Source organism: Fistularia commersonii, chromosome 6 (genome assembly GCF_037954325.1).
Source record: "Fistularia commersonii isolate RoL2024-O1a breed Wild chromosome 6, RoL_Fcom_v1.0, whole genome shotgun sequence".
Classification (NCBI taxonomy): domain Eukaryota; kingdom Metazoa; phylum Chordata; class Actinopteri; order Syngnathiformes; family Fistulariidae; genus Fistularia; species Fistularia commersonii.
Genome location: NC_141289.1, coordinates 11,746,746 through 11,768,834, shown reverse-complemented (window position 1 = coordinate 11,768,834; position 22,089 = coordinate 11,746,746). Strand labels below are relative to the sequence as shown.

Here is a 22,089-nt window from a genome sequence, read left to right as displayed (position 1 = left end):
CAAAACATTTTATCACCTATTAAGAGCGCCACTCCCCCCGGTCCAACCATTTCTGATTAAGTTGTCCATTAAAACGGGGCTGAACCATTGTCACAAGAGGGGATGGGGACAGGGACGGGGACGGGGTGGGGCAGTCCTGTCAGGGAGCTCGGTGGCACCCCCCTCTCGAAGGGCCAGGCCCAGCACTCGATACAGGTTGCATAGACAGACACACTTGGCCACCTCAGCCTTCAGCCGTCGCTATGGAGACCAGCCATATGGGGAGGGGCGATGGTGAGGCTGGGGAGACAGCCTTGGCTTTCCTGAAGTTCAGAAATGGTCCGTGTATGTTGATGTTGATGTTTTGTTTTGTTTGTTTCTGTTCTCCTTAATTTGAATACAAGTTTGTGTGTGAATGGGCTTCATGGTTCCACAGCAGAAGAGAAAGGAGTCTCCTAATGTCAAGATGAAGATGAGTGAAGAGGAGGGGCCTGGGGAGAGGGAGATAGGACAAAAAAAAAATTATCAGGCTGTTTAGTAAATCGGCTCAAATTCTCTGCAGGGAGCAGAGTGAGGTACGACATCTAAACCCATTTAAATGTCATGGTTAGAAGTCCCTCTGTAGGAAGGCTGGATATCCATTAATATGCCTGTTCATTAATATTAGGCCATTGCTTCTCAAATAGTGGGGTGCGCAGCTACCCCAGGGTGGGGGGCGCAGAGCAATGCCAGGAGACCCCGGGGGACATGCGTATACTTTCTGTGCTAGAATAAAGTGTAACTGCACATCCACAGTGGGTGCGGTGCTCTCATTGGCAGTGCGTGTTGAGTATTAGCCTTATGGTGTTGATTTTTTTATTGTGCACTAAGCATGCTCAAACACAGCGCAGAGCAGGAGATATGAGGTGCAGTGCACAAACCCTCAAGAGAGACCATGTAAAAATATTTAACAGGAATGATAAGAAAGGCGGTGAGAGAAGGGGATAATTAGATAAACTAAAGTGACCCGAAAGCTAAGACAAGGAGATATGACGAAGCATTTGTAAGTCTTGGCTTCACCGTGACTACGGATGGAGAAAAGGAAAGACTGGTGTGTTTGCTGTGAGCTGAGAGTTGCAGGATCATGCTTCAAACCGCCCTTCAAAAACCTGTGCATTGCAAAATGTGCTCATTGTAGCCATTAATCGAAAAAAATAAAACCCAGCACAAATTTGTTTTTTTTTTTTGTAGGTTAGTGTTGTATATATTGTGTTCTTGAGTTAATGTTGCTGATCAATTTTAATCTATTATTTATTGGTTTCATATAATTTTATTTTTAGTATCAAATGGTTCAGGTCAAAAAATGTTTATACTTTACATAAGGATTTAAATTTTTTAACTTTTCAGGCAAATTGATGCACTTTTAATCTTTTCTGTTACAGACTAAAAAAGTTATTCTTTGTTGCAAGTTGATCTACGTTACGTTATTTGCTGTTTTTGGTGAACCCTTTAAGACTTCAGCCCACCTTCTGTCCAAACACTTACTAATGTGAACTGGTCGTAGACCTGCATCAGGTCCTCCATCCTGTGCTGCTCCAGCACTACAAAGTCATCCAGCGTGGCACTTCCTTTCCGGGCACAGTCCTGACAGTGAACCACATACTGCTTCTTGGACAGGAGCTCGCGGCGCACGAACAGCAGGTTGAACACCTCCACCTGTCCGACATAGACGTACAAATATGGTGTGATTGCACAAGTAGACTCAAATGAGGAAGAAAAAAAAGCCCTTTTAAAAGCAATTCCTGACATTTCTTACATTTTACTTCAATGAACCAATGTGGAAAGCATTGGTACTTCCATAGGTGAAATTATATACACGCTCCTCCAATGACGGCGTTATGCAAGCAATGTTAAAGCGCAGGGACAAAAATCTGGACAAGTAACTACGTAACTGCAGACAAACCTGGGATTATTAAAAGAGTTTGCATCTGCCAGCTCAAATAAAAACCTATCTGGGCCTCCAATTCATGTCAAAACAACAGGACAGTTTTAGCTCTCCAAAAACAATGTGGAAGTGATTCAAAAAACCTTGTGTTTAAATTGTTGCCATTTTCAAACATATACTGAACATTATAAAAGGTAGTCTGTAAGAGTACAATCATAACCACACAGATCTGTTCAAATATCTGTCATTGGACAGTGACTGAGCTGCACATAAGCATGCGCACACACAAACACCAAAAAGTGAAAACCCTGCAAATATTTGCGCCCCATGAGGCCGAAATGTTCCGATGTCTTTACTGACCTCGCAGATGGTGCAGTAGTGGGCTGGTTCATCCCGGCTCCTTGGCCTCAGCACAGTTTCCTTGCCAGCTGACATCAAGGCCTCCTTCACCCATTGGCACTGCTTCAGCGTCCGCAGCAGACAGTACCTGTGCCACATAGCCACCGTCAGATGGAGGGATAGAGCATGTGCAAATGCCTGTTGTGGTGTAAATGAATGTGTTGCATTCCAGAACTCACTTGATCATCTCAAACAGCTTGTGATCAGACACTTTAATATTGCGTGCCATGTTCCAGGAGAGATGCACCATAGGAACCATCGACTTGACACTCTGCAGCTTATTCCACTCGTAACGTTCTACAGCCAGCTTATACTGGTGAGCTGGGAGAGAAAATATATTTATAATAAAAAAAAAATACAGTTTATGTGCAACAATTTTGGATTTATATGCATGAAAAATATCAGGGGGAGTTAGTATTTTACGGAAAAATATTTTTTTAGGGGAGGGTTAGGATTGAGAACAGGTGCAGCAGTTAATATGGTCGAGAATTAGTTCTGTCAAATATACAGCAGGAAAGCACATCTGAAAAGCATCATGGCTCAGACAGGAAATAAAACTTGGCTGTAATTACAGCGGCAATCAGCTTAAAAGGTCAGTAATCAGTATGAGAGTTCTCTCGCAAGCATTTCCAATATTGTGATAAAGGTCACCATATTAGAGAAAAAACTTTGGGAATTATATATGCCTTGGTGGGTAAATAAAATTACCGGAGGGAAGATTATATGTTGTTGGAATATTGGAATTGGAATCTGTTGACAACAGAATGCGGTAGTTGCTTTTGCATCAAAGCTAATGTGTTGTATCTGCTCCATACCGGTGAGAGGTCCCACGTTCCAGGCGATGTTGTTGCACCAGCCGATGGCTTGGACCCAGTGAACGGTGCCGGTGTTGAGCCACACCAAGTCACCAGGGCGCTGGATGAACCGGTACACAGGCACATCTGCCTCATACAAATCCTCCAGATTTGGCCACCAGGAGCCCATTAGGAAGTTGATGTTGTTTCTGACGGCGAAGGAGTAAAAACAAAATGTGAAGAAAGCTGGATGTAGTGAGAACTGCAGCAAAGACAAGGGATTGACTAAAAATGCTTTTCTTCTTTATATATGGCTTAAGCTGTGTTCAGACCACAGGGTTTTGAACACTGATTCGTGTGTAGCAAATTTGGTATTGGAGGTTTCAGACAAAATCTTCAGACAGGATGAAATAATTATAAATATATATATACACACACACACACACACACACACACACACGCATATATATATATATATATAAATATACATATACACACATATATATATATATACACACACACACACACACACACACACGTTATATATATGATAATATATTCTGTGGGAAGAGCTTCTCTATCACTGGAAATATTTGTTTTTGTGAGCATTTCCAAAATTGAATCAAGACAACATCTGTTAATGGGATATAGCACTTTTTTGGTCTCTATTCTTGCAATTTCTACATTTTTTTGCCATGTTGAGAACTCCTGGAGGCCCTGCCACGAGTCACATCATTACATTGTACTTATTCAAATTTACATAAAACACAAGAATATTTTGATTACTTGTAATTAAAAAAACAATCAATATCAATCACATTTCTAAAATCTTGAACAATAAAAATGGTGATTTATATTACAGAGCCACAAGGTTAAATAGGCCTTTTTGATGGAAAGTTGATCTGATCCTTGTTTTGTTTTTTTGTTCTACTGGGGCTCCTTGAAACAGTTAAACATTTTTTGAAATCATACATACATTTTCTCTAGAATGGAGAATTAGTGGACTGTTAAATGGGTCTATCAGAGCCTGGGAACCCATACAAAGCACCTGCCTCCAACAGAGCACCGTGCAAACCATTATTACAAAAAAGGGGAATTAATATCTGATAGATTGGATTCATTTTTTCCTTTGGAAAAAAATAAACAAAATGAAAAAGATCAAAAATATTCTCAGTACTCTGAATATTTACATAATGTTTTGAATGACCATTGTGATAAGCTGAATGAAGTAACAATAAATTAATTTTTAATGATCAGTGTGCATTAATCCTTTACCTATTTTTGACTCAGTTTCATACTTTAGGATAGCAAATTCTGAAGATATGATAATTATGATTAGGTCTGCCGACATATATATATATATATATACTGACCACACATGAATTATGTGATGTTATCTTTTAGACTAATCTTTAGGAGATTGGCATACTTTTCACAGAAGTTACTCATCACTCCCCAGTAGGGCTCCGGCACTGCGAACCATTCACAGTCTCCTGGTCCGATGTTGATGTTGACAGCACAGAAGTTATTGTGCTCCTGGTGACCTGCAGGGATGAACCATAGAATCATTGAACAATCATGCAGATATGCAGCTGACAGAACAGTGAAAGGGCGTGTGATAATTTTGGTGCAGAAATTTACCCGGTATCCTGCTCCCAGGAACCTTCATATACAGCTGTACAGTGTTCATGCCCAGGATGGTATGGCCAACATGGCTGAGCAGGTTACCAGCTGACACGACACGGGCAAAGGCGGGAAGTTTACTGAGCTCCTGGAGTTGCTGTTTCCACCTGATAGCAGGAGGAAAAAAAAATTGACCCGAGTAAGCCACTTCTGATCCAAACCGTGTGTATTTTCAAGCAACAGATCACAGGGTTTGTGTGTGAGCTGGAAAAAGGTATCGATTCAATTTTGTCCTTACTTCCTTTCGTCTGACACATCAATGTTGGTTCCAAACTTAATGTGTTTCAAGGGTCCTCTTCTTTTGCGGGCCACACTGACAAATTACAAGCAAAGAGAATATATAACCAGCTACTCCTTTGTTAATGTTCAAGGAGATATAAACTTGTTACTTCAAGTCAATGTAAGAAAATACTACTGATCTTGAAGAAAAAAAACAAAGTACAAGCGAGCTTTTGGGATTAAAAGCTACGTACCTGTCAGCTGATGCAGGTTCTGTGTCTGAAGGCTCCTTGAGTGCTTTTTTCTCATTTTCTTCCTGGAAGCCAAACAAGCGAAAACTTCAAATAATCATTTCCTTAGCTCAGACAAGCTCACACTGAAACTTGCTGCGGTAATGGCTTATAACTGACCCGCAAGGATTCCTGGAAGGATGCAGCCTGATACTGGGCATATTTGGCAATGGTTGTATGGGCACGGGCACTTTCACAGCGCCACATTTTCTTGGTGCCGGTTGGGTCCCAGTTCTCATCGGCGGGCTGTGAGAGCTGAGTCCAAACTTCCACCAGGTGCTCTGGGTTAGCCTCCACCAATGTCTTGGTGGAGAACAGACCCAGATCTGTAAGAAAAAGGAAAGGAGGAACCCATAAGGGGTGAAGGACAACCACAATTCAAATTAAGTCTATGTTGTCCATGTAGTCCATGATTTTCATATCTTAACAGATATAGAGATAATGATAAAAGGGCTTCTTAATGTTGAGATTTTATCTGAATTGCGACTTCTTGATCAATATAATAGATTTTTAAAAATGCATTACCACATTGCTGTTTAACAGTATTATTTGTATTACTATTATTTTACCTTATTTTAGTCACCCACAAATGAGGGTAATTTTGTTGGGGAAGCCGAGACAGACATAAAGACCGGGAACATTTTAGATTGAACACCTTGGAAATAATGATATTAAGACCTTACGCTCACAAGGGTGCACATGAATGTTATGATGTAAAAACTAAATTTGTGGAGAAAGAGGAACACTGATATGATGAAGGTTTCTTCTTTGTATTATTACAAAGACCTTGGTGTACAGCACTCCTCCTCCACTATGTGCTATTCACTCACATCCAAAGACAACACTGGAAGTTGCTCTCCACTGTAATAGATAGGATGTGTACTGACTCTGGGTTTTATGTAATATGTTGGCACATTCAAATATGAACACATAACATAAATCTCTTTAGAATAACCACAAACCCTTTGTGGCCAAAGAGTCCTCTCCAGGACAGTCTTCCGCTAACTTTCAGCTGGTAATTAATGAGTGGTATAAAATCATGACCTTTACCCAGTTTAAGGGCTCCAGCCAGTCCTCTGATGACAGTGACAGGGTTGGATGGATTTGTGCAGAACTGGTGCAGAGGGGGAAAGAATGCGTCCCTTTTGTTCTCCAGCTGATTGAAAGGCAGAAACAGGAAGTTAAATACAATCATAACATCTAGTTATAGGAGTGATGAGAAGAAAGCTACCAATCTAACCATTAAAATCTTAGGATACCTCATTTGTTTGGGTCAAGTACAGAAAAATAGAAAAAAAAAGACTGGCACACAAAAAGCAATTGAAATGACTTTTAAACCATGTCTATAAATCAGTGAATGATGTGAAAACTCACATAGATACTGGGAGTTGGGGGGTTCAGCTTGTCTTTGGGCAGGGCTGGTGTAGGTGGAGGGGGCAGCCGGGGCGGGGGGCACTTATCAAGAAGGATACTGCTGTTGGAAAGACCATTCTTCCCCAGGTTCCTATTCATAGAAATTGAGTATTAGGTCACTCGATAAACTGTTCAGCACATGTGATAAGTACACACAATTAGTCTGAACAATACATGGGTAAAAAGATGTTTGATCAAGCCTGAGCGTTTGTATATGTATGTATATATGTTTATAGACACACACACACACACACACACACACACACAGATTGTATATTTTACCCATTAATTCGACATCTGAATGAAAATCTCAACTGAGTATTAGGTGCTCGATCATGTCTGCATGGCAACAAGGCTACCCAGGAGCCAACAGAATTGTTTACAGTTACATAATTATTCACCTCTGATACTGTAGTTACTTTGACATTCCACTGGGAGGAGATCTCTTCAAAGTAAACCACAAGCTACAACTGATCTCCCATTTGCGCCAATAAATATACAGCAAATTCTTTACATTTCTAAAGTCTCTTGACAACTCATTCTGATGCATTACACATTTTAAAGGTAGAAACAATTATGATCGCTGTTCAAAGCAAATTTAAACCTTATACAGCCTTCATAATGTGGCAGTTAATTGTCCTCACATTCAATGAATGAAGAAACAGTCCAAAATGTGACTAAGAGAAAATAATAAACTTATGTCTGTTTTGAGAAAAATGCAAAAAGACAGAAATCCCTCCCTTTCATTATTATTGCCATAGCTTTACAATAACTGATATCTATATGAACACTACAGTTGCTCCAAATCCTAGGTTTTAAAAGTTGTATAGGAGATGCCATTACTTAACACTTTATAAAAATAAACATATTTTCAAGTTTCATAACTACTTTAGTGTGATGGTTGAGTAGTCACCATTGTGACATATTATTCTTAAAACTGACAAATTTAGCATAATCGAGAAAAAATTGTATTAATCTTGTGGTCAGATGACCATACACAATTTCTTGCGACACATACATAACTTCCCTGAGACAGAAGAACAGAAAACGTGATTGACACTTTGCTCACCTGCAGGCTTTTAGCACATCGGTAGAGCTGGGGTAGATGGATATTGAAGAAGATGATGAGGATGACGATGAGCTGTGTCCATGAGGTGGTGTAGCTTTGAGAGTGGTGACAGTGTTAGGCTCGGCCTTCAGTGGGCTTTGAGAGTCTTCAGAGATGCCTCCTTTCCCATTGCCATTCACAGCTGGCGTGGTCACTGTTGTTGTGGCGGGGCTGTGTGCCCCCGTTTGGGTGTGTTCCGAGGATTTGGGCGATGGTGTAGCAGTGGATATGGCAGAGATAGGCGAGGAGGCAGCTGAGCTTCCCTGTGCATGGGGGGTGGTGGGCAGGGCCGCCGGGTGTATGTTGTTGATTTTCTTATGGGACTCTGACATGGTAGTTGCTGTGGATACAGTCCCTTCAGTCTTTCCCATGCCCACTTCAGGGCCCTTTCCCCCTGCCAGCAGGGCAGATAGTCTCGGATTGTCTGCGCTAAGGCTCGGCTTCTCGCTGCCTTCTACCGCTTTGCCTCCATCTGACAAATGAGCGTTATTGGCTCGGCCATCAGTCTGTGCCACTTTGCTATCTGCTGATGGCAGTGGTGATGGCATTTTACCCTCTGAACCCTCATTACCAAGGGAGGCGGCTGTCGTGACAAGGGCGGCTGCAGTGTTGCTATCTTTGGTAGCGGATGCACCAGGTGCTGCTCCACCTGAGGTAGAGGACTGGGCAAGGGAAGGAGGGGATGGCAGGTGGTTGTTAGCCTGTTGCTGCTGCGGTGACGGGGTGGTAGTGGAATGTCCAACCTGACTATCGGGATGCATGGGGGCTATGGAGTTGGGGATCTGGGGATGAGCAAGGGTGCCCTCACTATTTGAACCTGTCACATGAGGAACAGGCCCCTTCTGAAGCCCCTTCAGAAAAAGAAATGCAACAGTTAAGTGCACCAGTAGAGAAAAAATAAAAATAAACAAAGGCCAAGATTATTATAAAGGCTTCACTGATCAAATTGAACAGATACAAACATGATGATACAACGACTACGATAAGATCATTTAACTTTATCCTATCATTTCTTTTGTTGAATATGACATATGAATATCTTATTTCATCAATATCTTTTGTTATCTTAATATCTTAATACATATAATACCATTAAGATACTTGAACAGTAGAGTTAATTCTTTTTATTTATTAACAGCAAGAAAAGTTATTTATCAAAGGCTCAGAAAATTGGACTGTCGTACCTGAGAGGAGTTTAGATGCAGGGCCTGGCGTGGCGTGGCATCCTGTGTTTGCGTGCTTGTGCAGGTGTGAGGTAGCAGTGCTGCATCGCTGCTTCCAGCAGGTTGCAGGTAAGGCACGTCTCCATTGGGCCCGGTGGCCATGGATCCTGACTGATTATTACTACTACTGTTAATACTACTGTTACTGTCACCCGCAGGGAGGGAGTCCGAGTGCCCATGTGTCCCGGGGGCCGCAGGGGCCAGGGGTCCATTGGCCAGAGGTTGAGGCGGCAACTGGGGCCGATGGGGACCCAGATGGGGCCGAATGGGGTGGTGGCTGGGGTTCGGGGAAGGTAGGGAATTAGTGGTGGGGCCGTTGGGGAGGACAGGACGCACCTGACCTCCTGAGGCATTCTGTCGCATCTGCAAAACAATAAATCAACAGTTTTTAATACAGTTATAGCCAAATAATTAAGTCAAGTAAGTAGGATGTTTGTTAGGAGCCTGATGTGAACATTAGCATCAAAATGGTTGGAAACTAAAAAATGTAAAACCACTTTGGAATCAAGTTTTACATCCATTATGTTAATAGTGGAGAGATAAATTAGGACATTTTTCCCCGCTTTGTCAGAGATATTCCATTTCTTTATCCATTCAGGCCATTAAAAACAAAACAAAACGAAAAAAATAAAAAAAAATAAAACACAATTATGTGTTTCAATTAGCATGGTCTTGCTGCCAAAATTAAAATCCTGGTTACATTTTTGACCATCTCAGTGAGAATTCAAAGGGGACGAATGAATCCTCAGTAACTTACTTGGGCTAATTTTAATGAGCATCAGTGAACATTCATGTCAATAGGCTTTCCATTTAAACATTTTTAAGACAAATAAACAAATACATTTTAAACCTATTTTGAAAGTGGAGGCAATGTATTTAGAAATCCTGACAATTTAATTCTATTTTTCTAATTAGATACTTCAAGGAATACAATTATTTGTAAAACCACAGGTCTAAAGGCTTCAGGATCAGCTTCTTATGTGGCGATTTCTCCTTCTGCTAGGTGGGTGGAGATTACATCACTGAGTCATCATAACTACTGAACGCAGGTTTATGGAATCCTCACCACTATGTGTCACACCACATCTCTGCAAAAATCCGTACAAACGACTGATGCATTGACATTCCAACACACATCTAAGATATTAAGATTTTTCTATCAGTATCAATTAATTGTGGCTTATTTGATGAGTAGCTTTCAACTACATGTTTTACCATTATGTAGGATTCTAAAAATTCTCACCTGGTGCTGGTGCTGCTGCATCATTGAGAGTTGAGCCTCCAGCTGTTCCAACATCTGAAGCTGTGGGGGCTTCAGGCTAGCTCGGTTACTCAGCAACTGTTCCAGCAACTGCAGATACACAGAAACATTCCTTATACTCATACAAGATGCCAAAACAGAATTAAGCACTTTCAAGATATAACCGCTGTTTTTGGTAATACCAAATGAAAAAAGAGATAAGAGGTATTACTAGCCTGTAATTTCTGAGGGGAAAGGTACCAGTTGGGAACTGGTTGTGATACTGGATTACTGGCCCATGAATCACCCTGATGACAAAAACAGTGAGATGTTAAGAAAGGCACATAGGAAATTGTAATGATTCAACAAGGATACTGTAGTTAAAAGGCATGACTGTATACGATAAAAGTAAGACTCATCTAGCAAATTCTTTGTTCTTAATCACACCAAGGAAGCGGTCACACAGTAGAAATATATCATGAAGGGCTGGCATACTTTGGGCTGGGCTATGTGAGAAATCATTGGTAACAATATTTAAATGACTCAAATATATTCTGTCACTTAATTGCACTTTTGATGAGTTATGCATCATTGCTATTTTAAGTGCCATTATACTGAGAGAATATTAACACTAAATATCGACTCAAATAAAGCAGTATCACAAGTATAATTTTGAGTGATCTAATCAACTACCCGTCTCTCTATTTTAAACTATGATCTCAAGAAATTGGTCAATGGCTCAAATATTAAATTGGTATTTTCCAACAAAGTGGTTTGTCCCATGTGTCAAAGGTCTATACCAGTGGTCCCCAACCCCCGGGCTGCGGACCACTACCGGTCCATGGACCAATTGACACCAGACTGCACAAGAAATAATCAATTATTTCCACAGGATTTATTATCTGAGTCTGAACAATCTTTATTTAGGAAAATCTTTTGAAACATGACCAGAGTCTCTTGGTTACATCTCACTCACTTGAGCACCAAAAATGTAACCCACAAGCTAGCAAAATGAGTAAAAAAAACAGATGGCAGACGTAAAGTTTCTTTTCAAAGGGAAAAAGGTGAATCCATACAGAGGGATTTACGTTTATTATTATAGTCGCAATATAAACAATTTACATGCCCCCCCCCAGGTACGCGGTAAAATTGTCAAGAGTTGACCGGTCCGTGGCGATAAAAAGGTAGGGGACCACTGGTCTACACAATCATGACCTCCCTCCAGCAATATTTTATTCTGGCTTTTAAAACCCTGACCATAGCAGTAAGAAAAACACAGACAAGAAAACAAGAAAAGGAGTGCTGTTACCCAACAAAACTTTTGAGGTATCACTATATGCTAATGATATCTATTCTGTCGTTCAGCCACTTTAGTCTGCTGAAGTGTACTGACAAATATATCTCTGATTTTTAAAGTAAGACGGATAAAGTAAGATGGATCAAAAGAGAGACATTTTTCCTGTGAGTTAAGGGGCATTTCACAGAGGATCACTGCATATCTTGCATTTCTGTTTGATTTCCTCAACAAGGAGAATACAGTGGACTTGGAACCTGAGCTTATGAAACTTGAAAGTCACTGAGGGCTTGTTGGGATTTGTGATTATGGGGTAAAATATCCATGACAAGCTTTGGAAAAATTTCATTCTGTGCTTAACATACAACAACTGTCATTTATTATTATTTATAAATCATATATATAACTACACCAAAAGCTTTGTGCCATACAAGCCATCATATCAGAATCTCTTGAATCACCAAATGAACAATATACACTGATTGACAGCGTCTCTCTGTCTGTCTGTATATTACTGAAGCAGGATAGGTTTAAGTTTGGAGTAAAGTGCATTGTATCTTAAGATAGACCACCTAAAATTATCAACATAAAACTGCGCAAATGCCATGCGCGGAGCTTTCTTAAAGGGTTGTGAACTTTAACAAGATTAAAAAACAACGATAAATCAAAGATGTATTAGATTCAGAAGTCACATCAAATACAGAAATTGCAAATGAGCTCAATAGCAAAGCTACTGGGTAAGGCATTTATGGTAACTAGTTTGTTTGATTCGGGGGAGAAACCATGGTGAAGTTTTAATATAAGTGTAAGAGACAGAAATCCTTTCCCTCAACTAACCAACCAACCAACCTGCTGATTTGGTAAAAAATTGTGACTAATTTATTGATATAATTTGAAAGTATTCTTTGAGAATATTTTTGTAGTGACTTTACTCCTGCTATTTTCCAATCATTTACAGCAATCGAAAGAGTTCACTTATTACAGCTAAATAATTAAAAAAAACAGAAACAAAATGTTTGAAATGACAAATAACCAGTCTCTAGATGTTGATATTAACATTCTGATTCCCATTAATTGCTATTGAGGCAAGTCCATATCACATATGATATGTGTCATGATTCTGCCTGTTGCCCTGTATCTTCCAACAAGCACACCAAAGGGACAATTCAACCACAAACAGTAGTAGTAAAAACCGTTACCTTAGCAGGGCTGGAAGCTCTCCTCCTCTTGGCTGGACAGGATTGGTCCTCTACTTGGCCCACTGATCCCACATGAGGGGGCAATGATGGAGCTGAACCTCCACCCTCTGCACTGTGGTTGGGCTTACAAGCCTGGGGAGGAGGGGTGGCAAAATATGCAGGCAAAAGGAAGAAAAAGGAAGTAAGATGGAAAACAATCAAGATGTAAATGGGGAAATATTATTAAAAGGGATTGTAGATTGGAATAGAACACAGAAAAAAAGACAAAAGGAGAGAAAATGGGGAGAAATGAAAATGAAAATCAAGCAGGTATTTATCAAGTAGTTAAGCCGCAGAATGGTATAAGTATGATAAGTTATAGGGCAGGCAAGCAGAGGATGGAGAACAAGAAAAACAGAATAACAGAGAACATGTTTGGTAATTATGTAAACAGAATATTGAGAGAAAAAAAAAAGTCTTGTGTATCTGACAGTGTTACATCCCAGGACAATGACAGCTCCAGGGTATTTCTTCTCTTAAGAGTAATGTAGGTGGCAATTCTGTCAACACCTTCAGCATGCAAAGTTAATCCTGACTTACGACTCCTCTAAAAAAAATTTCACAACAGCGTTGTAAATATTGCACTACAAGACAAAACGAGCTTGCAGCTTATAAAAATAACATTAATGCTATCTTAAATGCTAAAGTTTACAACATGTTCCCCTTAATGAAAGCCTAAATGTTTAGCCTTAAAAAAGCGTAAGAGCCAGATGTGACGATTTAGGTTCTACAAGTTAAATCAAACAAATATGTTGAATTGCTTCTACATTTATTTTCTTCCTGGTTTACCAGGTTTTGCAAGCAAATGTTTTCAGTTTAATGTTTAATGTTGACCATTTAAATGGAGACAGACATAGCGGGCAAACCCAAAAAACTGCTGAACGAAAAAAGGACATGAATAATCCATGTGTGAATTTTGATAAATCATTAAATATCAAGATATCAAATTAAAAAGTCACATCTGACACAAAATATTATCAAAAATTTCCCTCTCCCACATTCCAACTGGAATACATTATACACTAACCTGACTGGCATAGTCAGAGCTGATGGATCATAATATTCCACAAATGTGCATGTGATCTCGCACGCACGCTCGCGAACACACGCACACACGGCATGTACAATATGAATAAATGATTAAGTCATTGTGGAACACTAGGGGGCATTGCAAGCAGCTACGGGACATCTAAGGACAACAACTAAGGGGGGGGGGGAGATGGACAGAGCCAATGAGAAGCTGGAATATACTCTACGGCAGCAAGACCTCACCAATCACACTGGGGGCAGGGTCAAAAATGGAAAGGCCAAATGGCAACGAGTTGGAGAATTAAAAACCAAGCCCCTTGAGTTGGAGTAAGAGCAATCTTTCCCAGTCTAACCTACATAAAACTGGATGCTAGTGAACAGGGTGCAGGGGGATAATTCTGAAAAACCGCTTCAACCGTCTATAGAAGGCAATTTCATTTTTCCCTTTTGTTTCAAGTGAACTGAGCATGATGGGTGAAGTCAAGTGACTACAGTGCTGTGGAAAAGAAAGGAAGTGCAGGGCTGAGAAACACTTGACTGAACCCCTTCCCATTAAAAAGCAGCTGCCATTAAGAAGCCATGACTTGGTCATTTGCAATATATGACGTGCCATTGAACTACTCTTAGCAAGAAGTACGCCCTGTGAGTTTCCAATAAAGTCAAGGCATCAAAATTGAATTGATGGAAGGTCCTTTTCGCTAAACTTTTAGCTTCTTCAGACATCGGCATGATGATGTGGATGAGGAGTTAAGCATAAGTGTTTCCCAATAGAAAGTACAACAGTCCATGCGCATGTGCTGACCTGGAGATATGTCTGTGTGTACATTAGGATTATGTGTTTGAGAGTCTTAGTGAAAACTCAGTCAGAGGGAGGGGAGGTGTAGATTGCTCTATCTGGTCTCTCACCTGCTGCGGTGCACTGCCCAGGCCTCCCTGCCTGGAGGTTAGCTCAGCTGGGATTGGTAGACTCCATGCCTCCTCAATAAGAGGGAGCATTTTACTTTTACTCTGAAGGCTACTGAGCTGGGGGTTACTCAACTGAGCCTAGGGGAATGGAAAACGACGTGAAAAAACAAACAACGGGGAAAAAAAACCCACAAGCCTTTAAGGAAAAAACAAAACAAAACGATGATCTCAAAACAAAAAAAAAATGATAAGCAATGGCAAATAGGCAGGTTATAACACAAGTGAACCTAAGTTGGAAACTGACAACAATATGCAAAATTTTGCCTTGAAAATACTTGACTGAAACAAATAAGGAGGTATTACGGCTTGAATGACACTCAGCAACAATAATCCCAAACACAGGCAGTCAAACACAGTCCATTAAAACAAGCCATCTGTGCTTGTCTTAATGCCATGAAATTATGCTCACTGGTGAAAATGTAACATTCCTTCATGCATATGTAAAGGGAAATGATACTGCTTTTACAAAAAGCTCAGACAAAAATATAGATGAAAAAATTAATACATGACAAGGGGATTTATTAGGACCCCAACTGTATATATCTAGGGAAGGGTGAAGGGCACCTTTGTAAGTTATCTGTTCTTTCATTAATATATCTGCCTCAAAGTAATAGATCACAATATAATTTGAAAAAAAAAAAATCCATTACTTCCTCCGGATGCCTTGATAGGTTTTCCCTTTCCACAGCAAATGCAACAAACTGCCTAATTTTCAAAAGGATACCAGGTAAGACTGGTTATACGACAGACAGTAAAGGTGTTAAGAAGTATTAAAAATGAAGCAGAGAAAACATTGAAATGCCTTCAGAGACTTAGGGGCTCTCAACCGTTTTAAAATACAGTGAACTGCGAGATCTAAATACATTAACCCAATTTGACATCCCAGTTGGATTTTTCACATCCCCTGGTTTCAAAATTTCGCCCAGTATCACATAATGTCCCTATTGAATCATTAACAGACTACTGCAGCAGTTATAAATGAGGCGTGGGGTCACAAAGAGCAGCAGTGATCAATATCATCTAGAAGGGATCAGAAAGGGGAGGTCTTGTGAGGAGGCCAGCTTACACTGCTTTCCAACAGTTGTTTCTCTACAACATTGTCATCATATTCCTTGTACCCAACAGGTTTGATGGAGGGGACCAGGAATTTTCAGTTCTTGTACTCCACTCGTACAATGTTATATATATTTTTTTCTCAATTTCCTTTTTTTTTTTAAATATCAATGATGTCAAACTTTTTGTTCTCAACACTGTGACATTTACCGCATATACTCCTTTAACACCACCACATCCATTAAAAAGCTTTTAGTAGTTCAAGTTCAGTGACATCTGTGCAAAGAAAAAATAGCCAAAATGTTTTAATTGAAAAAGGTGATTAAGGCAGCTTGTTTCATATTTGAGGTTACTGGTGAGCCATTCTCAATTCTTTTTGGTCTATGCCAGCTGTCAACTAAATAAAGTTAAAACTCTGGAATGAGCAGGCAGCAGTACTGCAGGTAAGTGTGCTTTAAAAGAATATGAACAACCTCAGTAAAACAGAGATTTTTGGAACAGTCCCTGGCCAAAAACAAAATATTTCTTGAGAAAAAGGAAACCTGGGACATGGGGAACAATCTAATGTATACTGTACCTGTCCAGCACTGAGTTACACCATGAGAGCCAAAAGTCATGGCGATATCCCAAAACTGCATAATAACATCTCGTTGGCAGTGATAACCGAGACTTTGAGTTTGCTTTGAGGTGGCCATTTTTATAAATTTGTGTTAGGAGATCTCATCACCCTTGATGCGCATCGAAAAAGCCATTTCATGGCCAAATCTTGCAACAACTCTCTCTTGACCCACCTGCAGGCATTTGATACGGTGCGTTAGTGCGGCAGTGTTGGTGCAGCCCTTGCTACGTGTGGCATTGATGTAGCACTTGATGGCATCGTGTGGCTGGTTGCAGGACTCATAAAGTGTGCCCAAGTCCATCCAGGCAGCAGCATGGCTGTGGTCAAGCTGCACTGCACAAATATAAGCCTGCAAGGCATCCATGGGCTGGTTCTGCTGCTGGTACAACACCCTGTGGGAGAATTTGTCTGTATTCAAAAACATTTCACTCATGTGCACTGTACTAAAATTATAAATTTTTAGATAATTCCTAAAAGATATTACATTTTTGCTTGAACAGCCTCAGATGTGAATATGTGTCAAGTTGGGTTGAATTCAACCTTACCCTATAGAGCACCAGGTATCTGCACTGGCCTCTGATTTGTCAATGGATTGCCGATAGGAGATGAAAGCGTCCTGGACCTTACCAATACTGGAGTAGCACCTGTGGGACACAGACCGTCAGGGTCATCCAGTACATTAAAAAGCTTTTATTGAGGAACCAATATTTCTGTCATCATGCAGGTTAATTACAGAAAAATACAGCAGATGGGAAATATTTATAACAAGTGTGCTATTAGTATTGTGCTCCCTTCTACTCTGACAAATGCAAACCTCCTGGACAGAAAATCTGAAATACTTCAGACATTTGGAAGGAGGCAGCTCATGAATTACTGAATGGTTACATCTGAAGGGTTGACAGTTCAATACTGAATACATTTTTGAGATGCTTTAGATTTTGTAAATCCTAAAATATATATTGGATGACAAAAAGAAGTCATCCATCAATTAATGGTTACCAACAAACTTGATTCAAGGTGTGATACTAAACTGGTAGATTAAAAGAATTGGAATGAGTGTGAGATAGCATTGCTTGAAACTTTCAACAGAATACACTAGCCAGAACATATTGTAATGGGATAACTGATTAAAAGTTATGAAATGTTACCGAAGATTTGTGGATTTGTTTTCCCCATTTGGAAATTACAGCACATTATAGAAGTTCTTAATATGATAGAAGTGACAGCATTTTGTCAAACTACAGAAGTCCTCTCTTGAATGTGAGTGCAACACACCTGCCAAGGAAGTACCAGGACTGTCCAGAGTTAGGATCAGCCTCCAGAGACTTCTGCAGACACTGGATGGCATAGCTGTCCCTGCTGGCTCTGTCCCCCAATTGCTCCACTGTGTGATGCATCCAGCCTAGAAAATACAATCATTCACTGTCATCACATCATATCACACATAGCGGTCACCCGAGAAGACAATAATACACGGATGTACTGAGATATTTTGTAATATGGGGTACGACTCGGTTTCAGAGTGATTTGTGTAGGACTAGGTCAAATATATTCAATAATAATTCAAGGAGGTCGGTATAGCAGCATCATCATGTTAAAATTCCATTATAATTTAGTTGTCCATTACAATAAATACACATGAGACAAACTAACAGCTGAGCACTGTCAGATACATCAGTGGACTTGTCTACAGCTAAGCCTGCACAGCCTTAATGTTTTATTTTCCCCAAAATCTCTCTCTTTGTTTTCCCTAAAAAAGGGTATCTTGGCCAGTAAATGCTACGTTATAATCCTTATTGACCAATCGCAGTTGGCCTGAAGATCTCTTATTTTGTGAAGCTTTACTGCCAACTTTTATGCTCAGTTTCAATGTAGTATTTCACATTCCAACCATTAACCACTGCCACCGTCTTGGAGCAGTGTAGAGACACTGTCAGAAAAGAGTTACCGGCTGAAACAAAATCTCTCCCAAAAATAAATAAAACTAATTTATGTCAATTCCAACAGGACAGAGTCCAGGTCGAGACCTAGACTGCGCCTAATAGTGAACACGGGGGGGGGAGTGATTCTTACCTAGTTGCTGCAGGGTAGTGGCCTTCACCTGTGCAGGAAGCTCTTCTGTCTGCAGGAGGCTTTCATAGGCCTCTTTGGCAGCCCGGTATCTCTTCTGAGAGTTGGAAGTGAGGCAGACATTGATATGATATGAGAATGGTATAACAAAGCCAAATTTAAAAATCTGCATAATTGACTTAATTTAATCAAAGACTTATGCCAGGATATCTGTCCTTCCATTCTTTTATGGAATGCCAAAGTAATAACCTCAAATACTCCCTCCCTGCCTAAACCAAGGCAGACATTTGCAACTGAAACATTTTTTCTCTGTGGCTGCTTGCCATTTAGACCATTGCAACAAAAGCCACAGACACCCACTGCAGTGTTCTGACACAGCACAAAAACACATTAGTCCTGAAATACTGCTACTCCAAGAACTGGCGAGGGCTACTGTACCTCTACTGACACCGACAGAGAGGGAGCGAAAGAGAGAGAGAGACCATGAGCATACAAAAGAGGGGGGAGACAGACTTTCTTGTTTCCTTGGCAACCCTGTCGATCGGCTGAGACTAATCTCCTATCCTATCCCCTCCTGCAAGCCACCCACTCACACACCCAGATCCCTCCTCAATTTGTCAGCACCTAGTTCAAAATATTAACAAAACAGGGCTTTCCCAGCTTTTTTGATGTCCTGTGCTTTCCTAAAAGCTGCAGCTTTATTAATGGAGATTCAGTAATCATGCAGCAATTCTTCTTGCACCAGGAGACAGAGACAAAAACTACATCCTTGTGTCCTTGGGAGGGTCATAACTGACATTTGACAGAGAGGAACAAGCACTTACCTGAATCTCATATAAATGAGCAATGTGGAACTGAACTGTAAGAAGAAAAGAACACAAGTTAAAAAGGTTATTCTGCATTTAAGAAAGGATTTCCACCTCATCTGAGTTACTCATACTAAGGCTTTTTAAATCTTTGACTACTGGTGCCACATTGCCAATAAATAAGTACAAGAAAGCCAAGGTTGCTGCTCCATATTACAAGTAGCGCACCAGATAGGTAGCTGTGCTCCTGGCAGCACCTTCCTGTGTCTGGAGCGCTGCAGTGTCTGATCTAAGCTGCCTGAGTGACTCTCAGCAGATGGAGGGAGAGAGAGGAGCGAGAGGAGAGAGAGAGAGAGAGAGAGAGAGGGGAAGAAAGACGGGGGCTGCCCTTGCTATGTGTATGTGTGTGTTCGTGAGAACAGGAATGAGGGGGACACAATGAGGCAAAGGCAAATAGTGAGAAGCTGGGCAAAAATGGATATTGCTGTCTCCAAGGTAACAGATAGCAGGCGGAAAAGAGGAGGTGGCAGCAGTATATCACAGAATGCTCTACCCAGGCTGAACCTAAGCAGCTGACCACAAAGTAACAGCCAGCTATAGCCCTTGATATAAACCACCAAAAGGAGACAACAAGTAACCTCAGATAAAAATGCAGTGAAACAGATATTCTAAAAACAGAAAGTAGGTAAAACAGTGCATCTAATTAAAACAACGCTAAAATTCTCAAAATCTAAAAATCTCAGTAACATAAAAATAGTGTACAAAAACTGAACAAGTCTTGAACAAAATGAGATATTGTACTTTTGACACTTTTACCATTTTTTGAGGATAGGCCATTAATCTTCTTGTTTACACAGCATGTACATATTTATCATTATTACTGCGACTATAATTTAGTCAAATATAGGCTCTTAAATCCAGCAACATTTCAATGTGTACTACATAATATATTTGCATTTTTCCAACACTCGAAGTAATTGTATAACTTCCAAATACCACATCTATGTGTTTTGCATATAAAGAACAAACCTGTATAAATTCACAACACAATCTGAGACACTAGTTTGGATACATTTACAGATATTTTTGATCATGAGACCGTTCATGAAGTCAGTTCATGATATCCAATCTTGTGAATAATGAAGTTCTTTCAATTAAAACCTCTATTGTAGCAAGATAGCAAGAGCTAAAGATCTGGCATAAAGACAATAGCAAAATGGAAACATGGAAAGTAGCAGAACAATAGACAGGTTTATGAATTCCAATTTAAAAAAAAGAAAAGAATCAGTTGTGAATAAATAAGAGAGAATAAATAAAATGGAACTTACTTTCAGCGTTGGACAAAGTGCAGGGATTGGAGTCAATCAAAGCCAGCTGAAAATGCTGTCAAAGAGAATTGTTCAGAAGTCATTACAGATGCATAATGATCAATTTCCATTTGCCAGGAAAGAGCATTTTAATGCTGAATTTATCTCTGGCTGCTACCAACAACTCAGTAAACCAATCAGTAACTTTGTCGCATTGGTTGTTCATTCATTTTCTATTTTTCGAAAGTGATTAATGTAATAATATATTTAGGTTTTCGGGGTAAACCTACCTTTAGGCTTGACTCATAGTCTGTGTTAACCTTGAACATGAGACCCAAGCGAAGGTGGATCTCCTTGGCCCGAGAGAACCCTGGGTCAATGTACAACACTTCCTGGAATGCTTTGATCGCCCTGCAGGAAGGATAGATCAAAATATATGATAAATGTAAAGGTCAAAAAAAGATAAAAGGGTGTGTTTTAAATGAATAAAGTTAGACAAAATAAAAACACAAACAACTTTAAAAATCAGATTTGTAACAGACTTCAACAAAAAGTCAGCCAATGATTTGCTCTTCTTGTTCCAAACAAAAAAAAAGCACCATCAACAGAAATAAAGATGACCAGAGCTGTGGCATATTCAGTTAGACAGTACACATTCAAGTCACGCAGTATGTGCCATCTTGAACAGAATACTAAAGATGTTCCTTCCACAGTGATTAAGAATGTCCCTATTTGTTATTATCTGACAGTATTGCAGGATTGCTTCGGTCAGACAAAAGCTGAATCAACAAACCATCCAGCATAAAGTTAATCAAGGCGGGCCCCGTTTTGTCATTTGCACATAAAAGACCGTGGCTGTGAGAAAAGACGAATAAAAATGTTGAGGATATGCAGAACAGCCGTGTGAAGACAGGCAAGGAAAATCTTTTAAATGGTCAAGAATTTCAAAACACTGAATATACCAGTTGTGTGATGCTGTTTATCTGTCCACAGGGTTAAACCCGCTAATTCTTATAGGAAATTTATCTAATCTTCCCCGGTTATGGTGTTTCCATGGAAACAGCACAAGACAGTTCTGCTCAAAAGCAGTTACTTGGCCAGTGACAACACAAAAATAAATGCATTACAACTGAACCACAGTTTATTGTACTCACATTAAAGGATTCCATCATTTTGCAAAGCATTATTTAATCTGCGATGTCATCAACGGCACTGAATACGTTATCCAGTGGAACTCAAGATTGCAGTGTGATTGCAAAGACTTCCAAAATCTGATTATTCTCTAACTCTGGGCTGAAATCATGATTTAATAATCTCTGCTGAGACGTTCTGTGATTAGTTATGTCTGTCAGACAGAGTATGCATGGCGTTATCTCTGGATTTGCATTAAAATATTACAGATTCTGTATCTTGTCAACAGAAATTCTTGATAAAT

The 22,089-nt window shown here is 40.0% G+C and overlaps 1 protein-coding gene across 3 annotated transcripts in view; it reads right to left on the bottom strand.

Annotated features, from left to right (window-relative positions):
* Positions 1-298: 298 nt before the first annotated feature.
* The window catches only part of LOC147233367 (lysine-specific demethylase 6A-like), a 35,875-nt gene continuing 14,084 nt past the window's right edge, over positions 299-22,089 (bottom strand). The window contains exons 6-30 of one of the 3 annotated variants that reach the window (XM_086148099.1): positions 20,945-21,065; positions 20,676-20,730; positions 19,366-19,400; positions 18,545-18,638; positions 17,747-17,873; positions 17,017-17,115; positions 16,644-16,863; positions 14,740-14,877; positions 12,766-12,897; positions 10,509-10,580; positions 10,276-10,383; positions 8,994-9,395; positions 7,771-8,660; positions 6,663-6,792; positions 6,339-6,444; positions 5,409-5,614; positions 5,253-5,314; positions 5,018-5,092; positions 4,738-4,886; positions 4,526-4,640; positions 3,118-3,305; positions 2,482-2,623; positions 2,264-2,390; positions 1,504-1,674; positions 299-470 (exon numbers count right to left, since the gene is read on the bottom strand). In XM_086148099.1, coding sequence (XP_086004225.1) covers positions 441-470; positions 1,504-1,674; positions 2,264-2,390; positions 2,482-2,623; positions 3,118-3,305; positions 4,526-4,640; positions 4,738-4,886; positions 5,018-5,092; positions 5,253-5,314; positions 5,409-5,614; positions 6,339-6,444; positions 6,663-6,792; positions 7,771-8,660; positions 8,994-9,395; positions 10,276-10,383; positions 10,509-10,580; positions 12,766-12,897; positions 14,740-14,877; positions 16,644-16,863; positions 17,017-17,115; positions 17,747-17,873; positions 18,545-18,638; positions 19,366-19,400; positions 20,676-20,730; positions 20,945-21,065 — 3,994 coding nt within the window. In that variant the 3' untranslated portion in view covers positions 299-440. The remainder of the gene's footprint in view (positions 471-1,503; positions 1,675-2,263; positions 2,391-2,481; positions 2,624-3,117; positions 3,306-4,525; positions 4,641-4,737; positions 4,887-5,017; positions 5,093-5,252; positions 5,315-5,408; positions 5,615-6,338; positions 6,445-6,662; positions 6,793-7,770; positions 8,661-8,993; positions 9,396-10,275; positions 10,384-10,508; positions 10,581-12,765; positions 12,898-14,739; positions 14,878-16,643; positions 16,864-17,016; positions 17,116-17,746; positions 17,874-18,544; positions 18,639-19,365; positions 19,401-20,675; positions 20,731-20,944; positions 21,066-22,089) is intronic. The other 2 variants (XM_086148098.1, XM_086148100.1) reach the window with 2 other exon arrangements.